We start from the raw sequence: 24,165 nt of genomic DNA, 5'->3' as shown, positions 1-24,165 counted from the left end.
CTCTGACTGGAGACTACATAGGTTCTAAACCCATAACTAACGCTAATTCAGACAGTCAGAAGAACATGTACATACCATGGTGCGGTCAGCACACTACATTAGGAACAAAAATATCAAGATCACTCAAAGCCAGACCAAACCAGAGCATGCTGCTTCATGACAGATTTCCCTCTGATAAAGTTCAAAGTCCAAACAGACCGTAGATTGTTACTGATAAAATGTAGTTTTATTAAATTATAAATTTTGTAACAAAAACAAGACAGATCAAGAAAGACCTCAAAAACAAAACTACAAGGACTAGATGGTAAAGCCAGTGAAAACGCCATGAAGTGTCTATAGATAAGAATTTGCAACAGAAGTTAATACCATTTTTACATTTCCATTTAAGGAAGAAGATAAAATGATTGCTGTTTGTCTAGTAAAAACACATTTTAGCTCCAAACTCACATCTATTTTCTCACATCAAATTGAGCATCTCTCACACCCAACATGGTGTCCTGTTCCCACATTGCTTTAGTGTTCTTTTCATACATCAATCCATGCAGAAAGTAGTAAGACACTTAATGCAACAGTCAAATAATGAAGACAATCCAAGTTGTACAGTGGATATACATCGGCCAGAAAGGGAGAGAGTAGTTCCAAGGGGTAAAATGCTACAAAATAAACACGTGATACTTTCTGGGTAATGTTAAGCAGCTTTCAAACCATAAACAAGACAACCCATTTTCTTACATTTAAAGAGTTTTCCAGCTGAGATGTTAAAAAGCCTAACTTAAATGGCCAAATCAGTTTCTCATCTTACCAACCCCATCTCACTCCAAATATACTACGGTTTGAGTGCAATGCCAACAGGGACAGAAAATTTACAGATACAGGACTGAGTTTTTAATCACATGGCTCTAGATTTAAACTTCAGTTACTGTGCACTGTCCATCAGGCCTTCTAGATCTCACACTGGTGCTTACTGCCCCACCCCCTGCAACTGGTCTCTCCACTACTGACTGGTTTGCATTTGCAATCAAGTGTCTCTGCTGAGCAGAGGACGCACGTGGCTGGAGATGAGCAGACATATCCTCGCTATCACTGCTAGCATCCGATTCAGTTTCCTCAATAGAGGTGTCAGGAGCTGGCACCCTACCAGAAGACGATGATTCGTGGTCCTCCTCTCCCTCTCCTGTATGACTTCTTTCAGCCATACTGTCTCCATTTATTTGTAAGTGGGCAAAAGAGTTCTCTAAAGAAGTGCTTGCATCAGGTGATGGTGTTGAAGGACTTGTTGGCTGACCATCTACTGACGTTAGGGGCCTAGCAGAAACAGATCCAAGAGGCTGCAGAGCCGCAGCCCCCAGAGTCAGTGTACTGTCTGCACCATCAGCAGAGCTCTCTCTTGCTAGATTGACAGAATTAGAATCACAGTCCAACCTAAGCCCGGCCACACCCTTCTTTGGTATATCTATTATGTCCCGTTTTATTTTCCTGCGACGTCCATGCTCATTTCTCCTGTACTGAACCATGTTTTCAAGATCTGCTACATACAAAAACCCAGCGATTAACATCTCAGTACTCTTTTTACCTTTGGAAAAGGCATCTTCTAGCTCCCTACTGGTACGTTCATCATACTGCCACCAACCATTTCTACCTTCATAGTACCAGGCATATTCTCCATTGCCTCTGCTTGCTGCTTTGAGTTCCTCTGGTGACAGCAAGGTTGGCTTGTCAAGGAAGTCCTCTGGAATCTCCTGCCGACAGAGTGCACATCGTTTCCCAAGCCAGGAAGCTCCCTTCACACACAGATAGCAGAAGACATGTTTACAAGGCAGACTCACTGGATGGACACATGTTTGCAAACAAATAGCACATTCAGGGACGGTCAGGGAAGGTGCTGCATTGGAACATGACTCATTTGTCTTCCTGTTTGTGGGAAGCATGTTTATTGAGTGATCAATTTCACCACAGCCAGCCATCCTAAAGAGAATCAAAAATATAAAATCAGGTTATACACTTCAGATCAAACGGGTACCTAAGCTAATCACCACTCTCAGAAGAAACCTCTGTGAAGTTAAAACTACTACATTTTGAAAACATGAAGATTTTAAAAATACTGACATTTCTAAATGTTATATAGTTTTCAATCTCTTAGAACTGACTTTATTAAAGTACTCAAGGTGAATGACTTCAATTTTTTTCCAAATATTGCCTTGAGCATCCCAGCCTTTGGGATTTCAGTAGAACACCCTAGTATGCCAAGTGACAAATGAATGAGTTTGGAGTTCCTCCGTCTTCCATGAGCAGCAGTGTTAGCTAGACAGTCATGTAACTTTTGGCTGTGTCCACATGGGCGTGGACGTGTTTCTCTGGGGACAAGCAGCAGCACAGCTTGGCGCCACTGCTACTTGTCTCCAAGGAACGCCTGTACCACGCACCCTCTGGCATGTGGCGTATTTCCCTGGGTGGGGTAGGGGAGGCTGGGGCCAGCAACTGTGCAAGCCCCAGCAGCCTTACCTAGGGTCCTGGGGGCCTCAGGGAGCTGCAGCCTCAGCAATCCTGCTGCTCTGGTTTTGGGTAGCACATGCTGCCCCCACGTGCTCTGCCCCACTTTTTATTTGTGTGGGTTTTTTTGATCTGGGGATCTTCTGGGGTCAACCCCTCCCCCCCCCCCTTTGTAGCTTGGGGAACCCCTGAACACCCAGGCACATACTGCATGGCTGTGCTCATCTGGATGCAGCCTTTGATGAAATAGCTCCTAAAGAACATCTAGTCAGCCACCTGTTTCTTTGCCTATTCAGGAGGTGAACACTATTTTTGACTCCTTCCTCCCCCAAAGGAAAATATCTTCAATAAGTGTTTTCTTGTTGGCACTTGACTGTTTTAAGAGGTATTCTTAATACCACTGGTAAGCAGCAGCCTAGTTACGGGTTGGCAGATCGAAATACCTACTCAGTCTCCTCTCCCCACATAGCACACTACCCAAGACACTTAACGTTTATCTGACAAGAGCAGGGAAGAAAGTGCCAGCACTAGGTATCCACTCAAAAGAAGTTAACTTTGTCCTGAAGCAGTTTGTTTTCACTCTTACAAAGTACACTTTTTACCTTGTAATCTGGGGATATAAGGCTGACCTCAGCAAGGTCCCCTAGAGATAATATTGAAGTACCTGGTCTTCACTGTGTTTCTAAGCTCAGGATTGCTCATGCTTATTAATGATTTCAGAGTAAAAATGCACCTTTTCTAGCTGCAAAAAACAAGCTCAGTATTGTAAACAGCTCAGAGAGGACCTTTCAACCAGACCAGGCTCCTACTAGTTGTGACACACATGATGGTAGCCATCTTAACTCTACAATTTGTTTGGCAACAGGTCCCCGTTCAGCTGTTTCTGGCTGGCCTCCTGCCCAGATAGTTAAAAAAGTCTCAGCTTTGCTCAGAGATCCAACAGAAAAATAAGTTCCTGAAATAGCATTTTTTTCTGGACAATGAATTAACTGTTTCAGTGTCAATAAAGAGCCCTCAGACTTCCTCTTTACTGTACGGAGCCTGGTGGCTACTGGGGCATTTTTTCAGAAGCAAGGACTTTTTACCTTCCAGCCTCAAAGCTAGCAAAAATAAATTAAAAAAAAGAAAAAGAAAAATGAAGCAATTGTCAGCAATAAAAAGGGTTGTTTCAGAACTGGGTGAGATTAAAAGGGGACAAGAACAGTCTTTCATAGACATTATTCTGCCCTACAGCAATCAGAAGAAAGGAGGATCTCTTAAGGTACATGGCAAGAAGCTCAAGAATCTACATGAAAATGCAAATTTGAAGGTCATACCTTTAGTTCTGGTCCTAAATCCTTCATCTTGTTTTTATGACCCCCATATAAATAACCTTAAAGGTCAAAATAAGAGAAAGAATACAGATGGACTTTTCCAGTTTGTTCTGTTGTGGAGCCCCAAGTATTCCCCTCTTTAGAAAACAAAAAAAACAACAACCCCCCCCTAAAAAACACAAACATTAAATCATTTCCCACCTAATGCAGCAAAATAAAGCAAGCCACCTAGAATTCCATTCTCTTCAGGAACCAAAAAGGCTCCTCTTTTTGTCACTCAATCTCTAGAGTGGTCTCACTACAACTGGGGTTTTAAAAAGTTATGTCTGCTGCAGCATCTATGTTTTAAATGCATTTACTGCAAAAATGTGATACATTCCCTACATGTCGCCCAACATATTTGACTGCTATCATAATATAGTAAACTCTAGTTAATTTACTACCCCAAGGGAAATGCAAATAATGGTAAGTTACCCAGCAGTGGCTGTTTATCAGGTGTTAGAGGGGTGAGGGGAGGGAGGAGAGACAGCTGGCAGGGAATCAGAGCAGACCAGCAGCAAATTATACCATAGGCAAACTAATCAGAGTTTACCATAATTTGCTTCTGAATGAGAGCGATATGAAATCTCTTCACTCCAATTGCTGTTCATCCACTTATGCCCCTAAAAGCATGGCATTTTGGAAACTTTTTCCTTTCTAGTCGCATAGTTAACTTTTAGTTTCTTGTCCAAGAATTTCCAACTGTGAAATGAAAGGAATCTGTGAAGTTGTGTCTGAGCTAGCATACCAGATATAGGAACAGGAATATCACCCAGTACTTCTCTTTCTACACAGTAGTATAGGCCAGCCTGAGTGATCCTCCCATGAAAGATCTGAAAGGACAGTAAGCTATGTTTCAAGGTTTTACACCAGCTTGCACTAATTGCTTAACACTTGTACTGTGTTTGGAACAGAATTGTTGCATTTTTACAATAATTTTAGATTTACCTTAAGTTTGTGTTTGTGGTTAACTTCTACTAAATGGGGAAACTCTCAATGTCCATTGGATATAAGGGAATGGATCACTAAAAAAAAAAAATAAATCCTTATAATTATTATTATTATTTTACCAATGGCTGCTATATAGGCATTTCCATAATGACATACTACTGTGCTGGAAGGCAATTTCATATAAATTATTTCCATGCTACCCACTTATAAAAGGTTCCTTCTTATTGAATATTTTTTTCTGGATACAAAATTGTCCTTTTCAGAGGGATGGTAGAGATTAACCACTTACAGTATACATAATTTTCTATGTTTGGTACAACTGGTCAGCACCTCAAAGGAAGCTGAGTTTTTCTAATACAGAACACAAATGCACCTCACATTGGTAAAAATCACAGATTCCATGCATTTGTAGTCTAGTGGCAGGAGATTCAGAATTTCCCACTATTTGGTAATAACAAAACAAACCACATTAGCACTTAAACTGATCAATGGTTCAAAGCAGTTAATTTATAACTAACAGTAAACCTATACTACTACCTTCATTTTTTTTTTCCTCACTGCTGTACCATCAACTTATCTATAGTTCCCAAAGCAAGACTGGGGATAAAAAAAAAGATGGGCTAGCTAAGGGTCAACCTGGAATGCTGGCTTTCAGGACAGCAACTGAAATACCCCATTTTTACACAAATGTGTGCTTAGCTCTGGAAAATGCTATCAAGCTCTCCTCCTCAATTTCCACATATAGCACTGGCTTATCTAGGACTTCAGCTTATTCACTTAGCTTGAGATATTGAGGAAGAAAATATAATTATTCCAAGGATCTCAGGCAGACACGGCTGGAAGATCTAAATTCACAAGCAGCCACAACATAAAAAGGAGGAAAGGTTGTTTAAAGTAAACCTGCTGCAGGTTTAATTCTTACCTCCAGAAGCCCAATTTCTGTCTCAGCTGTGGAACAGAATATTTGAACCATACAATTTAATGTGCATGCTGAAATACAACATACAGTCACTAAGGAGGGGAACCCAGCTTGCACAGCTGCCAGACTATGCTCCATGTTACCCCTTCTTTCTTCATATATATTAACATTAAATTTTATCTCTAAATTCACATTCTTAGGATGTTTCTCTTGGACGGTCTTGAAAATCTGGAATAGCCAGGGCAGAAAATATAAAGCCATCCAGCATCCTGGTCTTCTTTTAAAAGAAAAAACTAGATTTGCTCCATTTAAATTTTTTTGAAAGAACAGGCCGTATTTTGGACCGTAACTAAGCATTCCTCTAAGCAACTGATCAATGAAAATCCATTAGAACACAAGAAACAGATCTTACTTTTTTAATACAATTCCTGTTGAAGCATGCCACAACAACAAAGCATCCTCTTCAAATGCACTCAGTTGGGATGCAGCATACTATTTCCCACTGCTGGCTCATTCCTCTTCTATCTTGCACAAGGAAACACTACTAGTTTTTCAACTACTCTGCAAATTGAGGGAAAAAGACATCATCATAATTAGGACAAGAGGGAAAGGTTCATTTTTCACATCCTATGAAATAAATAACATCATGTTCTTGCTGCAGCAAAGAAAAGAGTGTTACCCTCTTCACAATCTGATGGAGGGAACTTCTGACATCTAGAAATAATATATTCAAAGGTGTGTTGTTTTAAAAATTCCCTATTTCTCCTTACATTATGATATCCACTGTTAGGACACTGAACAAATCTACCCTTCTTTCTACAATATTTATAAAAGGCAGTTATAGTGGTATCTCAGAACTGGAAAAAAGTGGAAAATGAACACTAATTCTCTAGAGCTACTAATCAGTGTGCTGACCAACCATGCAGAAATAAGGCTGATCACTCCCAATACTGCACTCTTTTCATCAAGCTTTTCTAATGTTTAATATGCAACTAGGAGTCTGTGTGCTTAGACTCAGAGTTCAGGAAATCAGCAAGACTTCTGAGGTTTCTCAAAAAATGTTAATGTATTTGCAGATTTGCTCATGAGATGCATAAATGTAAGATATGAAAGAGTAAGAAAGTTGTTCAATTACTACAGATACTCATTCAAATGTCCCTCTGAAAGTGACAGGTTAACATCTATTGCAGTTCATCTTACACAATGTTACCTATCCAACAGGGCCAAATCATTTCACATAGACTACATGGTCATCTGAAGCCATGACTATCTAACCAACGACAAAGATTAGAACTGAAGCAGACTAAGTAAAGATCTGTAGGTTACTCACTTTAAAGCAGGGATCTGCAACTTTAAGGGGGAAATAAACAGACATCAAAGGCGCAGACAGAAATGATATTTGTTGTGTGATCGGCCCCTTGAAAGTGTTCTACAGCCACGCCCTCGGAGAAGAGCACAGCAGCAGAGCGCTCCAATCTTGCGACAAATTCACTCTCATTATATGAGGGTACAAATGAAGGTGCTTCAAAGCAGAGCACCTTCATTAGCTTCTGTCTGCCCCAGCAGCTGGACTGCTGCAGCCCAACCCCATCCATAGTGCTGTCTCAGGATGGGAGGGGGAAAAAGGTAGGGGAGGGAGGTCCGTTCTGAGGTTTGCCCAACTGTGCTGGAGGTGGGGACAGATGGACTGGTGCCCCTCAACTCATGGGTGGCAGGTGCATGAGGTGGGGGGCTCCAATCCTCCCACCTGCTACTCCAGCGCAGGCTGAGGAAACCCCAGAATAGACCTCCCTCCCCTGCCTTCACCCCCTCCCATCCTGAGATAGCACTAGACTGGGAGAAGGGAAAGCAGAGCTAAGGAAAGGTTGCAGTCTTTGCTGGATCGGCTCCAAATTGGAGCTCGATCCCCTACCCTCCCAACTCAACAGCTAATGTCCGTTGGATCGGGAAGGTCAATCTAACTCATGGTGCTTTCTGCTTTCGTGGAGCTGCACTTCTGTCTGCGCCTCAAGGGTTGATGAGCGCTTGTCTAAACATTCTAAATAGAGAGTGAAGCAGTCATAGTATGCCAGAAGCACCTGGGCTATGAAACGGGTTCAGAACTCTACACTGAAACATAACCAGACCTATGAGTTATACTCTCATAATTTCAGCATTTTAAATTACATCATCTTATCCAGCTTGCTCTACACCTTTTAACTGCTACTAAGGTGTAAAGTGAACTTGAAGATGTCGTATGCAACACTTCTCTTTGCTCAAGGAAAGAGCCACTTCTGTGAAGTCGTAATACACAGACCATTAATTTGCCCTAATCTGATGTTATGCATAGAGCTGAGCAAAAATTAAGAAATGATAGATCCTCAACTGCACTAAATACTCAGTGCAGTAGTGGAGCATACATAATTGATATTGGCAGACTGAATATTTGGATGACTTTCCAGTTAACAATCAAGACCGACACCCTAAAGTTATACCTACAGCTGAAGATGGAACTATTTAAATCAACAGCCCCCAAATCTGCCATGATAATCTTTGAACTAGAAAATTTTTTTTGTTTTTTTTTTTTTTAATCAGTACTTCTCTGCTCACAGGCTTCTTCCTGCATACATCAACCTCCAAAATAAAAATCTACAACAGTGTTAATATTTCAGATCCTTCACTTATCAGCCCAACAGACAAGATACTCCTTTACTATGATCAAAGAGGTAGTTGCAACAAGCTGCATGCTGAGGGGAGTGTATGGTTCTTCATCTGAGATGCTGCTGTTCTATTTCTATTGCTTTTGCAAGTAATTTAAAGAAACACAGGTCTACTACCTCTCCTTATCCACTATAAAAGGAGGTACACCGTGAAACCAAATGTTACTTTGGAAGGAAAGAAGGAAAGATCAGTTCTTTCAATTTTGACAGTCCTTAGAAAAAAAGATTGCACACTGGATATGTAATTATCCTTAGAAGAATACAAACAGGGTATAATTATGAGATTAAGGTAAAGGAACTCTCTCATGCCAGTTTTTAAGAGGAACTGATTCACAGACTAACTTCAGTTAATCTCTACATTTCATTAAGATGTTGTTTATACACCAAGATAGGTTTGAACATTTTACCAGCCAGTGTGAAAGATGCCTTCACACCTTTTCCCAAATTCCTCCCCCACACACAAATTTAGTTGCTGAATATCTATATATCAAATATTAATGTAAATTGTTACCCCATACACTTTACAAAACCATCTTTCCTAAGCTATAGCCACCCATTACCCCCAAAAGCATGCACACACCCCTCTTGTTCACTAATGCTCATGCACAAAAGCCTTGAAGCGTTAATTCTATTTCTCACAGCTAAATGACTGAAATCAAGAAAGAGGCCCAACGACCAACAGTCCTCGACTTAAGACGTTTCAAGTTACAACAAACGGCACTTACATTTATAAATTGACACCTGTTTCAACTTTATGACGCTTGATCCAACATGACGCCACGCCAGCGAACAAGTTCACTGTGGCACCCATCTCCCTGGAGAACATCTGTTCAAACTTCCTTGGACACTTTCTTTAAGAAAGCAGACAAGGCTCCAGAAAAACCCGCAGCCAAGCCTCCTGAGAAGACTCCAGCCAAGAACCCTTCAAAAAGTCCAGCAAAGTCACCTCAAAGAAGTCCTTCCAAATCAATGTGATTATACTGTAAATAGCAAATACATTAATGTTGCTATATTACTCATCTATAATTGAATGAGTATAAAATTCTGGGTTATTTTTGGTGAAAATAGGATATCGGGCCTTGGTTCAGGGACCAATCCCCTACTTATAACATTGTTCCTATGGGAAAAGTCAGTTCAGTTACAACGCTTCGACTTAAGACACGGTTTTCAGGAACCAATTATATCATAAGTCCAAAGACTGCTTGTATCCGTTAGAGTCCAAGCCTCCCAGCAGCTCTAGGGGAGGTACTGTAATTCCTCCTAAACTTATCAACAGGCTTTACTTGGGGATTCCAACTTCTTAAGTCATAGGTTAACACGTACCTCCTGCCCCTTAAAAAGTCCCTGTAGGTGCTGGAAAGGTGAAATAAGTATTGTCTCTTTTGCCCTTCCAATTCCAGAACCTGAAGGGTAATGGGTTTCTTCAGAAAACTTTAACTCCATATCCAAGTTTGCTCTCCTGCTCAGCAAACATTTTCAGCTTCTACTGGGTAGAAACAATGAAACTAGACTCCCCTTGTCAATTTGGGTTACTACTGTCATGGTTTTCAGCATAAAGAGTAAAAACTGACAGGGCTCTGGGTCAGTTTTCACTTTACTGATGCTCAGATCACCAACGCAGTACCTGAGCTAGAAGTACGAACAATTAAGAAGCCATAACTTATCCATTTATGCTTCTTTCATATTTAGAAGGTTCTCTCTCTTAAGCACTAGAAACTTTTCTCTAAATAGAAGCTTAGATACTGCAGACAGAAGCTATTATCTTTTTTGGTTGAGTACTTCCTGCTTATCAAAGGCAATTCAGATTTTTCAAATCCCGCATCAAATAACACTTTACGTACCCCAGAACGTACTGCAGTTCAATATGTTATGAAATAAGAAGTTCAATTAAGACATGAATTTGTGAAATTTGCAATTTTTTCCTAAATGCTTAAAATCTGAAAAACATTGCATCATAACTTCAGCCAGGAGACCAGTGAAGGACTGATTTTTAAGAATACTGATGACAAAATATTGACTGGAAAAAATCAAGGTACTGTTGAGTGAATAGGACTTGAAAAGCTCTTGTAGTCATTTGTCAATAAGTCTCATTTAAAATATAAAAACTTTTCTGTACATGCAGGTGGCTTCATTACCCTTTTAGCTTAGGAAGAAATCAAGCAAACACTAACTAATGCCTTCTGTTTAGAATCCATCATTAATTAAACACAGTATTTTTTAAGTATCTCCATCAACTTAAAAAAAAAAAAAAAGAAAGCCATCTTTTCAAAGTTCAAGGATTTGTTACCTACTCATTACAAAAACTACCTAAAATTGCAGAGATTAAACAAATGTTTCCATTGATTTTTTTATGCATTTGGAAACTAACTATATGCGGTGTTCTATTACTTCCCCTCTATGGTCAAATTTTATGAGAATTCTTTTAATAGGATTTTTTAAAAATAGCGTTCCTTTCCAGTTCTCCATGGGCACTTAATGGAAAGAAGCGACATTTATTTAGCAGAAATATCCATTTACTACTGCACCATAAAACAGATTAAGTAGGAAACAGGTTAAATATTTTAGCATAACACTGTTGCAAAGACATGCAAGCATCCCTCTCCCCACTCACTTAATCTTTTGCTTTACTACAACTGGTACTTAATTCTGAGCACCAGTTAGCTTTATGGACCAAATATCGGAAGAGTTATAATTTTATGTATGGTTAAACAACTTTAATAGCAACACAGTCCTACTACATGTCTAAAATATTTAAAACTTGCGATCAGCACCTGTTAAAAAAACAAAACAAGACAAAACCCGGTTGTTCTGAGCCAACTCCAACACCAGGGTTGTCTGATGTCTGCAGGACCAGGTTTGTACCCAGCCTCACACTGCATGTAAAGAGGCCCCAGATACATCAACATTTTTTTAGTCTTCATTATACATACCTGAGTGGTGTTCTGCTAAAGCTGCTCCCCTACCCCCAGTTTATTATTCCTTTACTCTTCCCAAATAATGACAATTCAATTACATGCGAACTGATGTAGGTTAAAATGTACTTCAATTGACCCACGTTAGTTAAAACAGGTACAACTTCCTCCCTTCTCACAGCACAGGTTCTCCACTGCATCAGAGTCAGAAAAGAATTTGTTATTCCTTCCGATGACAGATGTAATCAAAAGAAACCACAACATCACAACAAATTATGGAGCAAGTTGTTGCAAAAAAGTTCAGCATTGAAAGTAGGATTTTATCATTTGGGCCAAATCAAGATTCAGATTTTACTGTGCACTTAATACTATGGCAGTGCCTCAATTCAGACAGTGCAGCTGTACATTTGGTTGCCACCTCTTTTCTCAACTGCAGCATCTCCTTTAACCTCACAAGCATGTAAAAGGTACCTAAAGTTCTCATCCTTATCCTTCCTACTCATTATTCAACATTTGCTTTACTCCACAAGCACAGTTAAGCCAGCTACAACATGTGTTGCCTACAGAACAGAAAGATTATCCGGAGATTCAGTTAGCGCAAACCTATTTTCTGTATTATGTGAAATTCCAACCTGTGCATACAACTACCTAAATTATTGCACTCTAGGAAAATTTCCATTTAGCACTTATTCGGGACCAGCTTCCAGCACCGACAAAACAGCAATACATTTTCCACTTGTTGCACCAAAAGAAGGGAGCCAGAGACTATACCACCTTACCTAAATGTGCAAGTGATATAAAGGAAGTCCCAGAGACCAAGCTATCAGTCGCAACAACAAAAGCTGAGTATTACGCCCTATAAACTGTCCCCCTTAAAAAAAGGAGCTGCAAGGGTTAAATGATGCCAGTCCTATGCTTCCTGTTATTGATAAAGTCTCTGCTCCTACTAAGGGGGGAGGAACTGCATGTACTGACCACACAGATCATTAAGCCCTTATCTGGACAGGAGGGGACTGTCATCACTCAAAATTTGGGACCCATAAACGGGGTAATCTATGGGACTGGTTATATTCCCTAAATCCAAAACAGCAGTTGGGCATGTTGCAGGAGCAGGGGGATGCACATGCCTGCTTTTACAGGCTTCCTGCAGCATCACGAAGAACAACGCTCCTCTAGGGCGCATTCCGGGCCAGTGTCTCCTCACAATGCTCAGAGCTCTGGCGCAGCATTTGGCACCCAGCATGTGCCAGGCCCCGCACCATAGGATCTAAAACAGAAGAGATACCGCAGATCCTCCAGCCTGCAAGTCTAGTGAGAGGACCTTCCAGCCCTCCCACTCAGGGACAGAGCCACCCCTGCCACACGCCAAGAACTGGGCATTTGAATATCTTGCACACATTGGTGCCACTCAGCATGCGCACACGCGCACACACACACACACAAGCACGCACGCACACGAAGCCCCTGGTGTAGCAGAGGGGCTGACACCTGAAAAGGAGGTTGGGACTTGGCAAGAAAGGGAACGGCTTCATCTTCAGCCTCTCAAACAGCCCGGGCAACCCACAGAAGTCACCCTCGCACCTAGGTGGTGTAGTCAGTCTATAAGAGACACCTCCCTGCCCCTGCATTGAACCCTCAGGCCTGCCAGCCCCATCCGCAGACAGGGAGGGATGAGACCACCCCCCCCAACCCCGGCTGCAGCAGGGGCAAGCGCCCCTCACATGACCAGGGGGAACATCCACCCCTACGTCACCCCCGCGCAGGGGGGGGGGGGGGAGCTGCCTCTCCCTCACTCCCGGCAAGAGGCGGGGCGGAGCCACTCCCGGGGACGGCGGGGGCAGGGAGGGAAAAGTGGCAGCCGCCTCTCCCGATACCTCCCCTCCCCTGGGCCCTTTGTTGGCGGGGGGGGCGACGCGGAGGCCGCAGCGCCCGCGCCAGGGCCAAACGGGCCCAGCCGTTGACGAGGGACAGGGGGTTAAGAGGAGCAACCGCCTCCCGGGATTAGAACACCGTGACGTCACGGACTAACCCGCCAGCCCGGCCCGCGCCGCGCCGACCCTCCTCCGCGCCCGTCCGAGCCGCAGCCGCCGTCACCTGCGGCCGCTACTGCTGCCGCCGGCAGAGCGAGACGTGCCGACGTCACACGCCACGGGGAGGAACGCGGAACGAGCCGTGGTGACGCGAGGGGGGTGGTTACGCAGGAGCCCCATGCGCTCGCGCAGTTCTCCCGTCCACCGCGCCACAGTGAGGCTTCGCGGCTGCGTCACCAGGGGCGGGGCGGGACCAATCGCCACTCAGCCCCGAGCCGCCTTGAAGTGAGCGTTTGGGCCGAGGCCTGGGAGCGGGGCGGATGGCCGGGCGTTCGGGGTGCGGCAGTGGTTTTGCCCCGCGGGGCGGCTCGCAGTTAGAGTGCGTTACCCGGTGCCATAAGTGTATCGTGTGGCTGGCGCGGTGCCTGATAGACACGGAACGTTGCCAACTGCCATGATTTTTGTCGTTGTGCTTAAAGTCTGTGCTACGGGAATGTGCAAAACTTAGCTCTTTCATACATATATATGTACAAATGCACACACACACGTATACACATGCATACACATACATATATACACACACAGTGAAGTACCCATTTTCTGCCTGGGGCATTATTTTTGTAACGGCAGTGTGCTTATTTTCAAACAACTTAGCACAACCTGTTTTGGTCAAAAATATTGTTTATTTTTTAAGGAACATAGCACAACATACTGAATATTTAATGTGGAGCGGAAAAAAGGGCAAGCATCAATATAATAATGACAGTTGAACTGAATTCACTGCATCCAAAATGGAGTGGTAGCAGTTTCTGATCTGAGAAGCGATGTAATCCCAGTCAGTGGAGACCCCAAAAAGGGTCAAGTGAAAAATAACCCACCTGTAATTTTCCTCTGGTGGTATTGAGTGATTTTGAAAGGTTTGAACTGGATAGGTATAGCCATTCTCTTTTGCTAAGTTCACACCCTTGCAGTTTTAGCTTTAACCTGGGCGGGTCTCCCATTTTTTTAGGGCATCCTGATGGGCAGCTCAATTTTTTTTGTAGACCCACCCAAGAATCAAAGTGTAATTTGAACCCTGAAAATAGGGTTCTGTGCATTCACGTGCATACGTAGACGCACCCTGTAATGCCTTCTTTTCCTGAGCTCCTTTTCTTTAGCTTCGCTAGAATGTAGTCTAACTGGAAGTCCCACACAGCGATTCTCAAATTGAGTGCCACAAGATCCTTTAAAGGGTGTCAAGAGGTGTGAGGAGATAAGCAGGCACAGGCTCAGGCTTGCCCCTGCCTGGCCAATCCCTTCCTCCCCCACCATTGTCTGGCCTCTCTGCAAGGAGGTAAACATTGTAGCATATATTAGGTTTTGAAATTGGGTGCCACTCAATTCACAAAAGTTCTGGAGGAGTGCCTTGAGTTCAAACCGGTTGAGATCCACTGCTGTACTCTACAGCATTTCATTCAGTTGAGTATGGTGCTATTTATGAGCAGAGAGATTGGAAGCCATGTTAGTTTGCAGTCAGGCAGAAGGCAGGGGAGAGGTGAACCTTTTAGACCAGGAGTGGCCAACCTGTGGCACACCTACCACTTGGGGCACATGGCAGATTGGGGAGGGGACAGGCAGCACAGTGGCACAGAGAGCAGAAAGCTGAGCAGCAAGATAGGTCTGGGGAAAGATACCAGAGTGGCTATCTGGGAAGGTTCAGGGCTAATTTGTGGCATGCCTGCCAAAAAGGTTGACCCCCCCTACTATTATAGACTAATTGAACTACTAAATATATAAGTTTTCATGAGCTGCAGCTCACTTCATCAGGTGGAGTGTGATGAACCAAGATACTATCTGATAAAAACAGTCTCATAAAAGCTCACACATCTCTGATTCATTTAGTCTGTAAAGTGCACCTGTACCCTGCCGCCTTATCAACTTCATACTGACATGGCTAACGACCTCGACTTTAATTAAAGTCACTTCTCAATTTTCTTTTAGAGAAACAGCAGGTTGGATTTTCTGTGTCTCCTATTTGTGGGCTTTTTCTCCAGACCTTGAGTTATTTTTGTGATTCCTTCCATAACCTCTCTTAATTTTTCAAAATATTTTAATGCATGGGCACTAGCTTTGCATGCAACATTCCAGTATCAGCCTCATGAGCACTTGACATAGAGTTAAATCACCTCTCTGCCCCTACCCACCTCTATAGTAATCCTAGTTTTTGTTAATAAGTATACTGAGGAACCCAAATGCTACAACAGTATACATTTTATGTAATAATAATGGTCAATAATGCAGCTGCAAAATGAAAATTAGAAGTATTATAAATTGTGCAGACTGAGTCCCTCTGTGCATCAAGTCCTCCCTTTTACTATCAGCAGTATTGTCAACATTCACATTTTTACTGTGGTTTCACAATATCTGGTGATTTTCTGAGGCCCCAGATTCTGGAGTCAGGAGATGAGGTAACAACTCATCTTTCATTGTTCTAAAATAGGTACATTTCTAGCTGTCATGGTTTCAGGAAAAAAAAAAAAAGCTCGAAAAAATTACCTGAATGCCTGTTAAAGACCCAGGAACAAAATCTAAAGATATCTAATATACTGTGTATGTGTGTGCATGATTATTTGGTGGGGGGAGGCAAGGGTGGAGTTAAATCAACCTAAAGATAATTGGAAACCTGACTCATGATTTTTTAATGCTTGGGGTTAACAGCATCCTAGCAATCACAATACTGTGTTGACCTAGTGAGCATGTGTGTGTATTTGTTTCATCTCTGCTGGATGAGACAGTGAGCACTCAGCCATGTGTCATTCCCCTCCCCCATTCCTGCACTGCTGACAGTAAAAGGAGATTTGCTTTTTGCTCATACTGTTTTTGCAGCTGACTAAAACAAGTCCTGCCACTACTGTTCTGGGTAGCCTCTCTGTCCAGGATACCAGTACAGTGACAAACAAGGAGATCGTAGTTGGCCACTGTTTAGCTATAAAATTTCATGTAAAAGATGAAGTGCAAAGCTGAATTTAAGGACCTTTAAGATATCAAGGAATTCTGTACTAAATCTGAATATTTCAGTCTCCATACTTAGTCTGAGGAACCCTGTACTTTGGAAATCTTCTGATCCAAACACTGTCTTTTCAGGTCATTTCTGTTTGTACATCTAAAGCTTCCCCTATGCTAGAGAAATAATTCCTACTATGTCTAATGCTAATTCATCTGAACTGGTGACTAAGGGAAGCCCCAGCCACTTTTTGCCAGTTAGACTATATGTTTCAGCATATTTAACACATCAGTTCATCTGAACAAATTTCTCTCAAAATTTTTTGTCCAAAGGTACCCAAAAGCACTTTACCAACTGTTTGTATACAGTACCATTCATATACTGCCATATCTGTAGTGGAGGTCGGTCACACAATCAACATTTCAGCAGAAGTCAACCAGACTTCATTAGAATGGGTGTAGAATGCAGATGATATTCATATTGAGACAATGGAAATATAGGGAACTGTGTTTTGTCCTATTTTGGCGTGTATGACTGGGAAGTCTGTTGTACAAGCATCTTCTTTGCAACTAGTGGCTGAACCAATATAAAGAAATACTAATTTGGACAGCAAATAACCTGCCATAATACTGACTGTGACAGGACGGAAGTTATGAATTTGTATGCCCCTCACTTAGCAAATCTTGGCAAAACTGACCATTTAACAAAGATTACAAATATTTCTGATATAGCTGGAGCTTGAGAAGTCCAAATATCACACTTTTGAAAACAATTTGTAGTGAAGAAAATTCGTAGTTTACACCAGAAAAGAGAGACACTAGAGAACATCAGTAAGAATGATAACTTAAGAATAGTAAGTTGAAAAGTATAAAATAAAAATTCAAGATTTTTTAATCACCAAACTCTTATAACATTCTGAAAAGATCTGCATGTAATTAGAACTGCATTTAACAAAATGACATAATTACATCCAAGGACACTAATGTGGCAGCCTGTATTGCTATTTAAAGAGCTCACTGTGAGAAGGAGCCAAATAATAGTCAGAGATTAAACAAAAGAAAGTACTTCACTGGTAATTGGTTTGTTCAGCAAGAACAGACATAATCCTTTGCTCAGCCAGATCTGGATCCTGCAGTTGCTACTGAGACCAAATTCCCATTGGTCTTACTGGGAGTTTGACTTGAAAAAGGATAGCAGGATTGGGCTCTTAAAGGGCCAGAGTATGGCTGGTCTAAAACAATTATCAATACACAGAGCTTCACAGGAAAAAAGGAAAGGAATCTATCATTGAAAATTAAAGGGAAGATTCTCTGATGATGTGAATCATCAGAACTTCATTGGTTTCAGGGGAGCTATTACATTTTACTAGAATGAAGGATCTATACTCAAGTCTCAATACCAAATGCAAAATGCATTTCTACCATCCATCCCGCTATAAAAAAATTAATCATTATGATGATCACAGGTGATGTATCAGAGTACACTAGGTACCCCGCAAAATAAAGTAATTAAACTACCGTAAATCATTGGCCTAAGGAGATACAAGCCATACAGGGCTGGAGTGTTGTAGTTGTGATGGTCTATGAAATGTCCAAAGCCAGGCTTTTTTCTGATATCTGTAGTTGGGAGTTTTTGGATAAGCCTTCAAGCTTCAGTTGCTTTTCCTCAGATCTCAATGAGGTGCTGCAGGCTGTTTGCACTTCCATGGAGTCTTTTTTTTCTGGTGTGTGTGTGTGTGTGTGTAAATAACTATATATATGGTTTTTACATGCATATAGTTTTGCACATGCAGGACTGTGTTAAAGTTTCCTCTCAGCTCTAAAATGGCTGAAAATGACAATCCTTTCATGAGTTTGGCATCTACTCTTCTATCAATAAGCTTATATTCAATTGCTAGTACATTTTAACGTGCATGCCTTCTGCTGTATTACTGTTTTCTGAATAGCAGTCTTCCATTTTACATTTGTTTTGATTATTATTTTCCCTCAGCTATATTAGTTTTCATCTCTTGTCTGTACATGAAATCACCTCATTTATATATGTCTCTCCCAGCTTATTTTGTAATTCTGATCTCTTTCACATCGTCGCTATTCTTAGTTTACTATCTTCTCCAGATTTAATCTATCTGGAATTTGTCAATCTGGTCTTACTGCCAAATTGTTAATGAATACAGTATATTAAAATGTAAAGATACAAAAAACTGATCCCTGAAGGACACCACTTATTCTTCTCACTTTTCAATACCAGCATCATCAATAATCACTTGCTGCTACTTATTTGATCAGCGAAATATTATACTTCAGTGTTTCTGTTCACACAGCAACTTTTCCTTTTTTCTAAGTGTATGTGATACCACATCAAGAACGCTACAGTAAATACGTTTTATTTATCAAGGGCTCAATGGAGCAACTGAGGAAGTATGGAAAAACGTCTCTAAGTCACCTGCCCTCTTATCTGATTCTGTATCAGGTGGGTGTCAAAATGGCCCTTTGAGTCACTTAGTAAGGCCACATTTACATGAGATATTTACTACGGAGTAGACTACTAAACACCACAGTAAATGTCTCTGCATCTACATGTGTAGTCCTATTAGGCCACAGGAAACTAATAAACTCTACAGCAGGATAGTACTTGTAAAGAGTTTTGTTTTTTTTTCCATGTGCAGCACTGCATGTGTAGAGGCTGACCCAGCTGGCTGGGGCACTAGAGTGATTTAGTGCAGGGACTAGTCCCTCACTGAAGCACCCTTGTTCCCCAGCCATCCCCTCTGCATCACATTGAGCAGGGTTTGAGCAGCCTCAGGTTACAGGCTGACCCACAGGCCCCTGCCAACTGGGACTGCTCCAACCTAGCTCAAGGTGCTGTGTTCCATATATAAACATGGTGTCCAGGAGCAATAAACTTACGCGCAATATGCACCAGAGTTTATTGGTACGCATTAATATGCATATGTAAATGCACCCTGTATGCATGCACCTCCTAGTTATGCTTGCTGCAGTCAGATGCTGGCCCATTAAGAGAATGAATGGAAGCAAGGGTGTAGGTTGTAGCTGTGTTGGTCTAAGGACATTGGCAGACGATGTTCTTTGGGTGAATCTGGTATCTTTTATTAGATGAACTTAAATGGTTGGAAAACAATTTTTAAGCAAGCTTTCGGATTCAAAAACCCTTCATCGGGCTAAGGAAGTTTCAGTAGTTGGTGTGTGCTCTTCCTGGATGGAATGAAAAGTAAAGAAGCCAGAAGCTGGGCTGGTATGCATACAAGATAGGTAATCAGTGAAGATGAAGTTTGAGGTGTCAATGGGTGAGAGACAGGCTGGGTGGGGGGGAGAGAAGGGGGAAGGACAGTGGAGAAGTACCTGGGGAGTCAGGACACTCCTCCAGAGAGATAGATTGCATGTTTGAAAGAGCCACCCGGATACCACGTGAAGAACTGCTGCAGTACAGAATAAACCCCACCACAAATCACACACTGCTGGTTATGATATATCACCCCTCCCTCGAACCCATATGGAAAATCCTCAAACAATTGCAACCCATACTAGAGAGAGACCCTATTTTTAAAGAGATCTTCCCAGAACCACCCATCCTAGCCTTCAAACAAGCACTGAACCTCGCTAACCTCATCACCAGAAGCAAAATTCCTCAGACCCAGAACACACCAAATGGATCCAGACCATGCCATGACAAGAAATGCTAAACCTGCCAACACATCTCCACCACCCCCACTATTACTACACCCCACAACAGAGCCATCAGTATTCCCAGATCTTATAGCTGCACCTCCAGAAATGTAATAGATTTCATCCAATGCACCAAATGCCCTGATGGAAAATACGTAGGAGAGACCAAACAACAGCTGTGCACTGGAAACCTATCAAAGACAGGAATACTCAATTACCTGTGGAGGCACATTTCTCACAAGAAAACCACTCTCTCTCCAATCTCAGTCCTGATCCTTAAAGGAAACTTACAAAACACTTCCCAGAGATGAGTCTATGAACTCCACTTCATCATCCTCCTGGATACAAAAAATCATGGACTAAATATAGACATTGGATTTACGGCACATTATAACCTACCTGACATCTGACTCCCCAGGTATTTCTTCACTATTCATCCCCCTTCTCTCCCTCCCACCCAGCCTGTCTCTCACCCACTGACTCCTCAGTCTACATCTTCACTGACTGCCTGTCTTGTATGTATACCAGCCTAGCCCCTGGCTTCTTTACTTTTCATTCCATCTAGGAAGAGCACACATCAACTGCTGAAACTTCCTTAGCTTGACCCAAAAGTTTGCTTAAAAATTGTTTTCCAACTATTTAAGTTCGTCTAATAAAAGATATCAGATTCACCCAAAGAACCTGAACCTTGTCTGCCTCTGAATGGAAACAATGCACTCGGCTTTACCCTTTCTCAGACGAGGTCATTCCTCCCTACCCTAACTCTGTCCACTACATGACATGAAGAGAGAACAGCTGGCTATTTGCTACTTGACACAAAGGAAATGCTAGGAGGAATACTGGTGTCTGCTTTGTACTAGAAATTAGAGTAAGAGGCAAAATACTGAGCCTGAAAGCTGTAATATTAAAACAAATGCTTGCTTTGTTCATCTGAATGACATGGTATCTGAATGATACAGCTTAGAAAAGCTGAAAACATGCAACATGAATATAAGTCCCTGTCCGTGTTTTATGAGCCCCTGCTTATCACTCAGTAGATTTTTTTCCTCTAAATATTGCTGTAACTACTCAGTTGGTTTAATAAAAGATATCACATCTACCCAAGGAAGCTTGCCTGCCATATTATACTAAGATTTTTCTCAAATGTATTTGTTTTCCTTGGCACTGAAGTCTAACCAAATGTGGATGATTTCCAGATCTCTTTTTTATAGTTTCAGAAGGTTGTGGTCCAAGATCCTCCAATTCTTTTGTACTGCGTTTTTAGTCCAAAATGGTTCTGACCATAAGAAGACCATTCCATTATAAAGAGAGTCTGGTGGCAGAGAGTCAAAATTAGAGCTTTTCTATCACTTTCTCTCCCTATGGCCTAACAATCCCAGTTTTCTTTGGAACTATTGTTAACTAGTGTGTAGTGGTCTTCAGATGTGATTCATAAGATGGTATCACTTAGACACCATTACATTCATTTACATCTCCTGAGAGGCAGATCCAGAAGGATTGTAGTGGCATGGGCAAACACCCCTTTTGGACTACACCACACTAGCAACAGCAGGGACATTTTTTTAAATTTCCAAATCAGATAAGAGTCATACGCCCCTCACTCCCCACCCTACCCCCCACTCCTGGCATCTGCTTTGTTCATCTCTGTCCGTAGCAGCATGTCCTTTCCTCTCCCATTCACTCCTATCCCTTGCCTACCACTACAACCATCCCTGGCTGATGGAGGCAAGCCTAGGGTTACTATATGGCCAGATTTTCCTAGACATGTCCTCTTTTGGCCCCCATCCTCATGTCTGGGTGGGTTCTTAAAATGCGAGCAAATGTCTGGGTTTTTTGCTTTGCCTCTGCTTTTCCCAGGCACAAGCAGCTTGGATGTTTGAGGCTGGGAGCAGCGGGCAAGCTGATTGGCTGTCAGGGGTCACGTGCTCTGTGCCCACACTCCGGCAAGTAAGTAAGTAAGTAAGTAAGTGTGTGTGTGTGTGTGCTTGTGCATGCAGGCAGGAGCTCCATGGGCAGAAGGGCTGGGAGGACAGGGGACTCTGGGTTGAGAGTGAGGGGCACCAGCAGGGCTGGGGGGACAGGGCTGTGGGTTGGGAGTGAGGGGCTCTGGCAGTGCTGGGGGACAGGGGGTTGCAGGTCTGGAGTGAGGGGCACTGGCAGGGCTGGGGGAGCAGGGGCTTAGGAGTGAGGGGCAGAGGCAGGGCACAGGCATATCACTGCCCCCTCAACAATCAAATACCCTTGCCCCCTCACCCCCCTCAGCTCACTTCGCCCTCCCCCCCCCCCCGTGTCTTTTTTGATCCTGAGAATATGGTAAACCTAGGTAAGCCCCAGAACTGTGCCCGCCCCATTCCAGCTAGGAACAGCAGTGGCAGCAGCAACAGGCAGGTTTTTCCTCTCTATCTGATGTCCCTCCTTTCCCCCATCCCCCCTCTATCCCCGCCCCCCACGATGTTCCTTGCCAACACAGGAGCAAGCACCTGGCAGAGGAACCCACAAGCTGCTGCTGCTGCCTCCTGCTGAGCCCAGCTCCAATTACTCTAAAGTTCCTCGCCCTACAACCCTCCCAAGCCACACCCCTTCCACTTGATTTCACAGGGGGGAAAGGCTCCAGAGCTGCTGCAACTGAGCTGAGCAAGGGACAGCAGCAGCAGCAACACTGGATGGGTTCACCACTCCACACCTGCTTCTTGCTGGCAGGGAACTCCTTGGGGCACCAGGCAGAGAGAAGGAACCTGCCCGGTGCTGTCACTGCTGCTACTGTTCCCAGCAGCAATGCAGTAGTGGTGACTCATCAGCCAGGAACAGCAGCAGTGGTGAGCAGGAGAGGGGATGGGAGGGGATTTACAGCTGAGGATAGAGGAGAAGAGAGGCGGTGCTGAGAATGGATGGAGAGGCACAGGATTTTTACCTGGTCTGAGGGCTTAAAAAAAGACCCCACTGCTGCTCCCGTGGTATGATCTGCCCTCCTGGTGGGGGGATGCAGCCAAGATCAGGGTTCAGCTACTCCTACAGTACTGGTCACTGCTCCTGTACCCTCCCCCCCTTTTCCCAAAACCCCTGTTCCACCAGTGTTCATAAGACTCTAAGTGAATGTAGGTAGAGCTAAAAGAGTCTGCTTGTCTAAAACCCCCTTGTCTGCTTGGGGTTCCATCACTAAAATTCAGGTTTCACTTGGATTAGTTCACATAATTCAAATTCCTGCTTTGCCATGTCTATACTTGCTTAAGTATAATGTCTAAACTTACTTGCCTGCCCTGGTGCAGATACACTGATTGCTAGCCACCAATTGCTGAATCAGGACTATACAAACACAAGGCCTAAGTTAGTGAAAGGGAATCTAACTTCCTGTACCTTAGGCATCATTTTTATATTTAGCTTATAGAATACTCAATCCTATGTTCTAAATGTCTTCTCATTTAACAGCCTTTCATTACATTTGCCATTTATATCATAACCTTTGCATACCCATCTCACTCCTTCCTGACCCATTCCCTGTCAATAAAAGATACAGTCTGAATACTGAATTGCCAACCCCCAAGTACTCCAAAATCATGAGTCAGGCATCCTTAAAGCCTTAACATTTCACAAATAAAACATTTCACCTTTTCTCCTCCAAGTTCTCCTCCTCAGTCTTCATCCGCCTGGCTTAATGATTTCAAGCTTACTTCTTTCTTCAAAAGAGAGAAGGAATTTATTTTTCAGTTGAGAGTCTCACGTTATCACAGGTCTCCAGAAGTTGGCACTCTGTAAGAACTACCAGATATCAGAAGAAATGGCAACACAATAGGTCTTAGATAGAGGCCATAGTGAATGCTAAACGAACAACAGACACTGCATTTTTTGTTTTTGTAATAAGAATAGCACTCATTGGGTGTGTCCATACAATCATTTTCCAGGAAACTGTACATCAGCATGTTAGACTTCCAGCTGAGGGAGATATTTAAAACAGGAACACAGTATTGAAGCTTTTATAAATATCCAGCAACACAATTCATTGCTAACGTGTTTGCAGAGGACTCAAACTCTTTCAACCACGCCCTACTCACCAGATATATGTGCTACTGAACTCTTGGCTGAGTTCCCAATTCTTGAAACAGAACAGTTGACTACATAGGTCTAATAGTGCAGTCCCTTGTGTCTGAA

The 24,165-nt window shown here is 42.7% G+C and overlaps 1 protein-coding gene across 8 annotated transcripts; it reads right to left on the bottom strand.

The window, feature by feature from the left end:
- Positions 1 to 200: 200 nt before the first annotated feature.
- On the bottom strand, positions 201 to 23,782 carry RNF146 (ring finger protein 146). Of its 8 annotated transcripts, XM_059712863.1 has the most exons (6): positions 23,625 to 23,782; positions 6,125 to 6,273; positions 4,791 to 4,867; positions 4,591 to 4,675; positions 3,807 to 3,862; positions 201 to 1,965 (listed from the first exon to the last, which is right to left on the bottom strand). In XM_059712863.1, the coding sequence occupies exon 6, from the start codon at positions 1,962 to 1,964 to the stop codon at positions 906 to 908; it is 1,059 nt and encodes a 352-aa protein (XP_059568846.1). In that variant the 5' UTR covers position 1,965; positions 3,807 to 3,862; positions 4,591 to 4,675; positions 4,791 to 4,867; positions 6,125 to 6,273; positions 23,625 to 23,782; the 3' UTR covers positions 201 to 905. The 8 variants fall into 8 exon arrangements, with proteins under 8 accessions (XP_059568846.1, XP_019335089.1, XP_019335088.1 ...); XM_019479544.2 differs by lacking the exon at positions 4,591 to 4,675; XM_019479543.2 differs by lacking the exons at positions 4,591 to 4,675; positions 23,625 to 23,782 and adding an exon at positions 13,418 to 13,496.
- Positions 23,783 to 24,165: the final 383 nt, after the last annotated feature.

Source organism: Alligator mississippiensis, chromosome 1 (assembly GCF_030867095.1).
Source record: "Alligator mississippiensis isolate rAllMis1 chromosome 1, rAllMis1, whole genome shotgun sequence".
Classification (NCBI taxonomy): Eukaryota; Metazoa; Chordata; order Crocodylia; family Alligatoridae; genus Alligator; species Alligator mississippiensis.
The sequence above is the reverse complement of the archived record's forward strand: the minus strand, read 5'-3'. Positions and strand labels throughout refer to the sequence as shown.

Coding starts and splice junctions, on each gene's coding strand:
- RNF146 (XM_059712863.1), bottom strand. CDS start 1,964: ATGGCTGGCTGTGGTGAAATTGATCACTCAATAAACATGCTTCCCACA.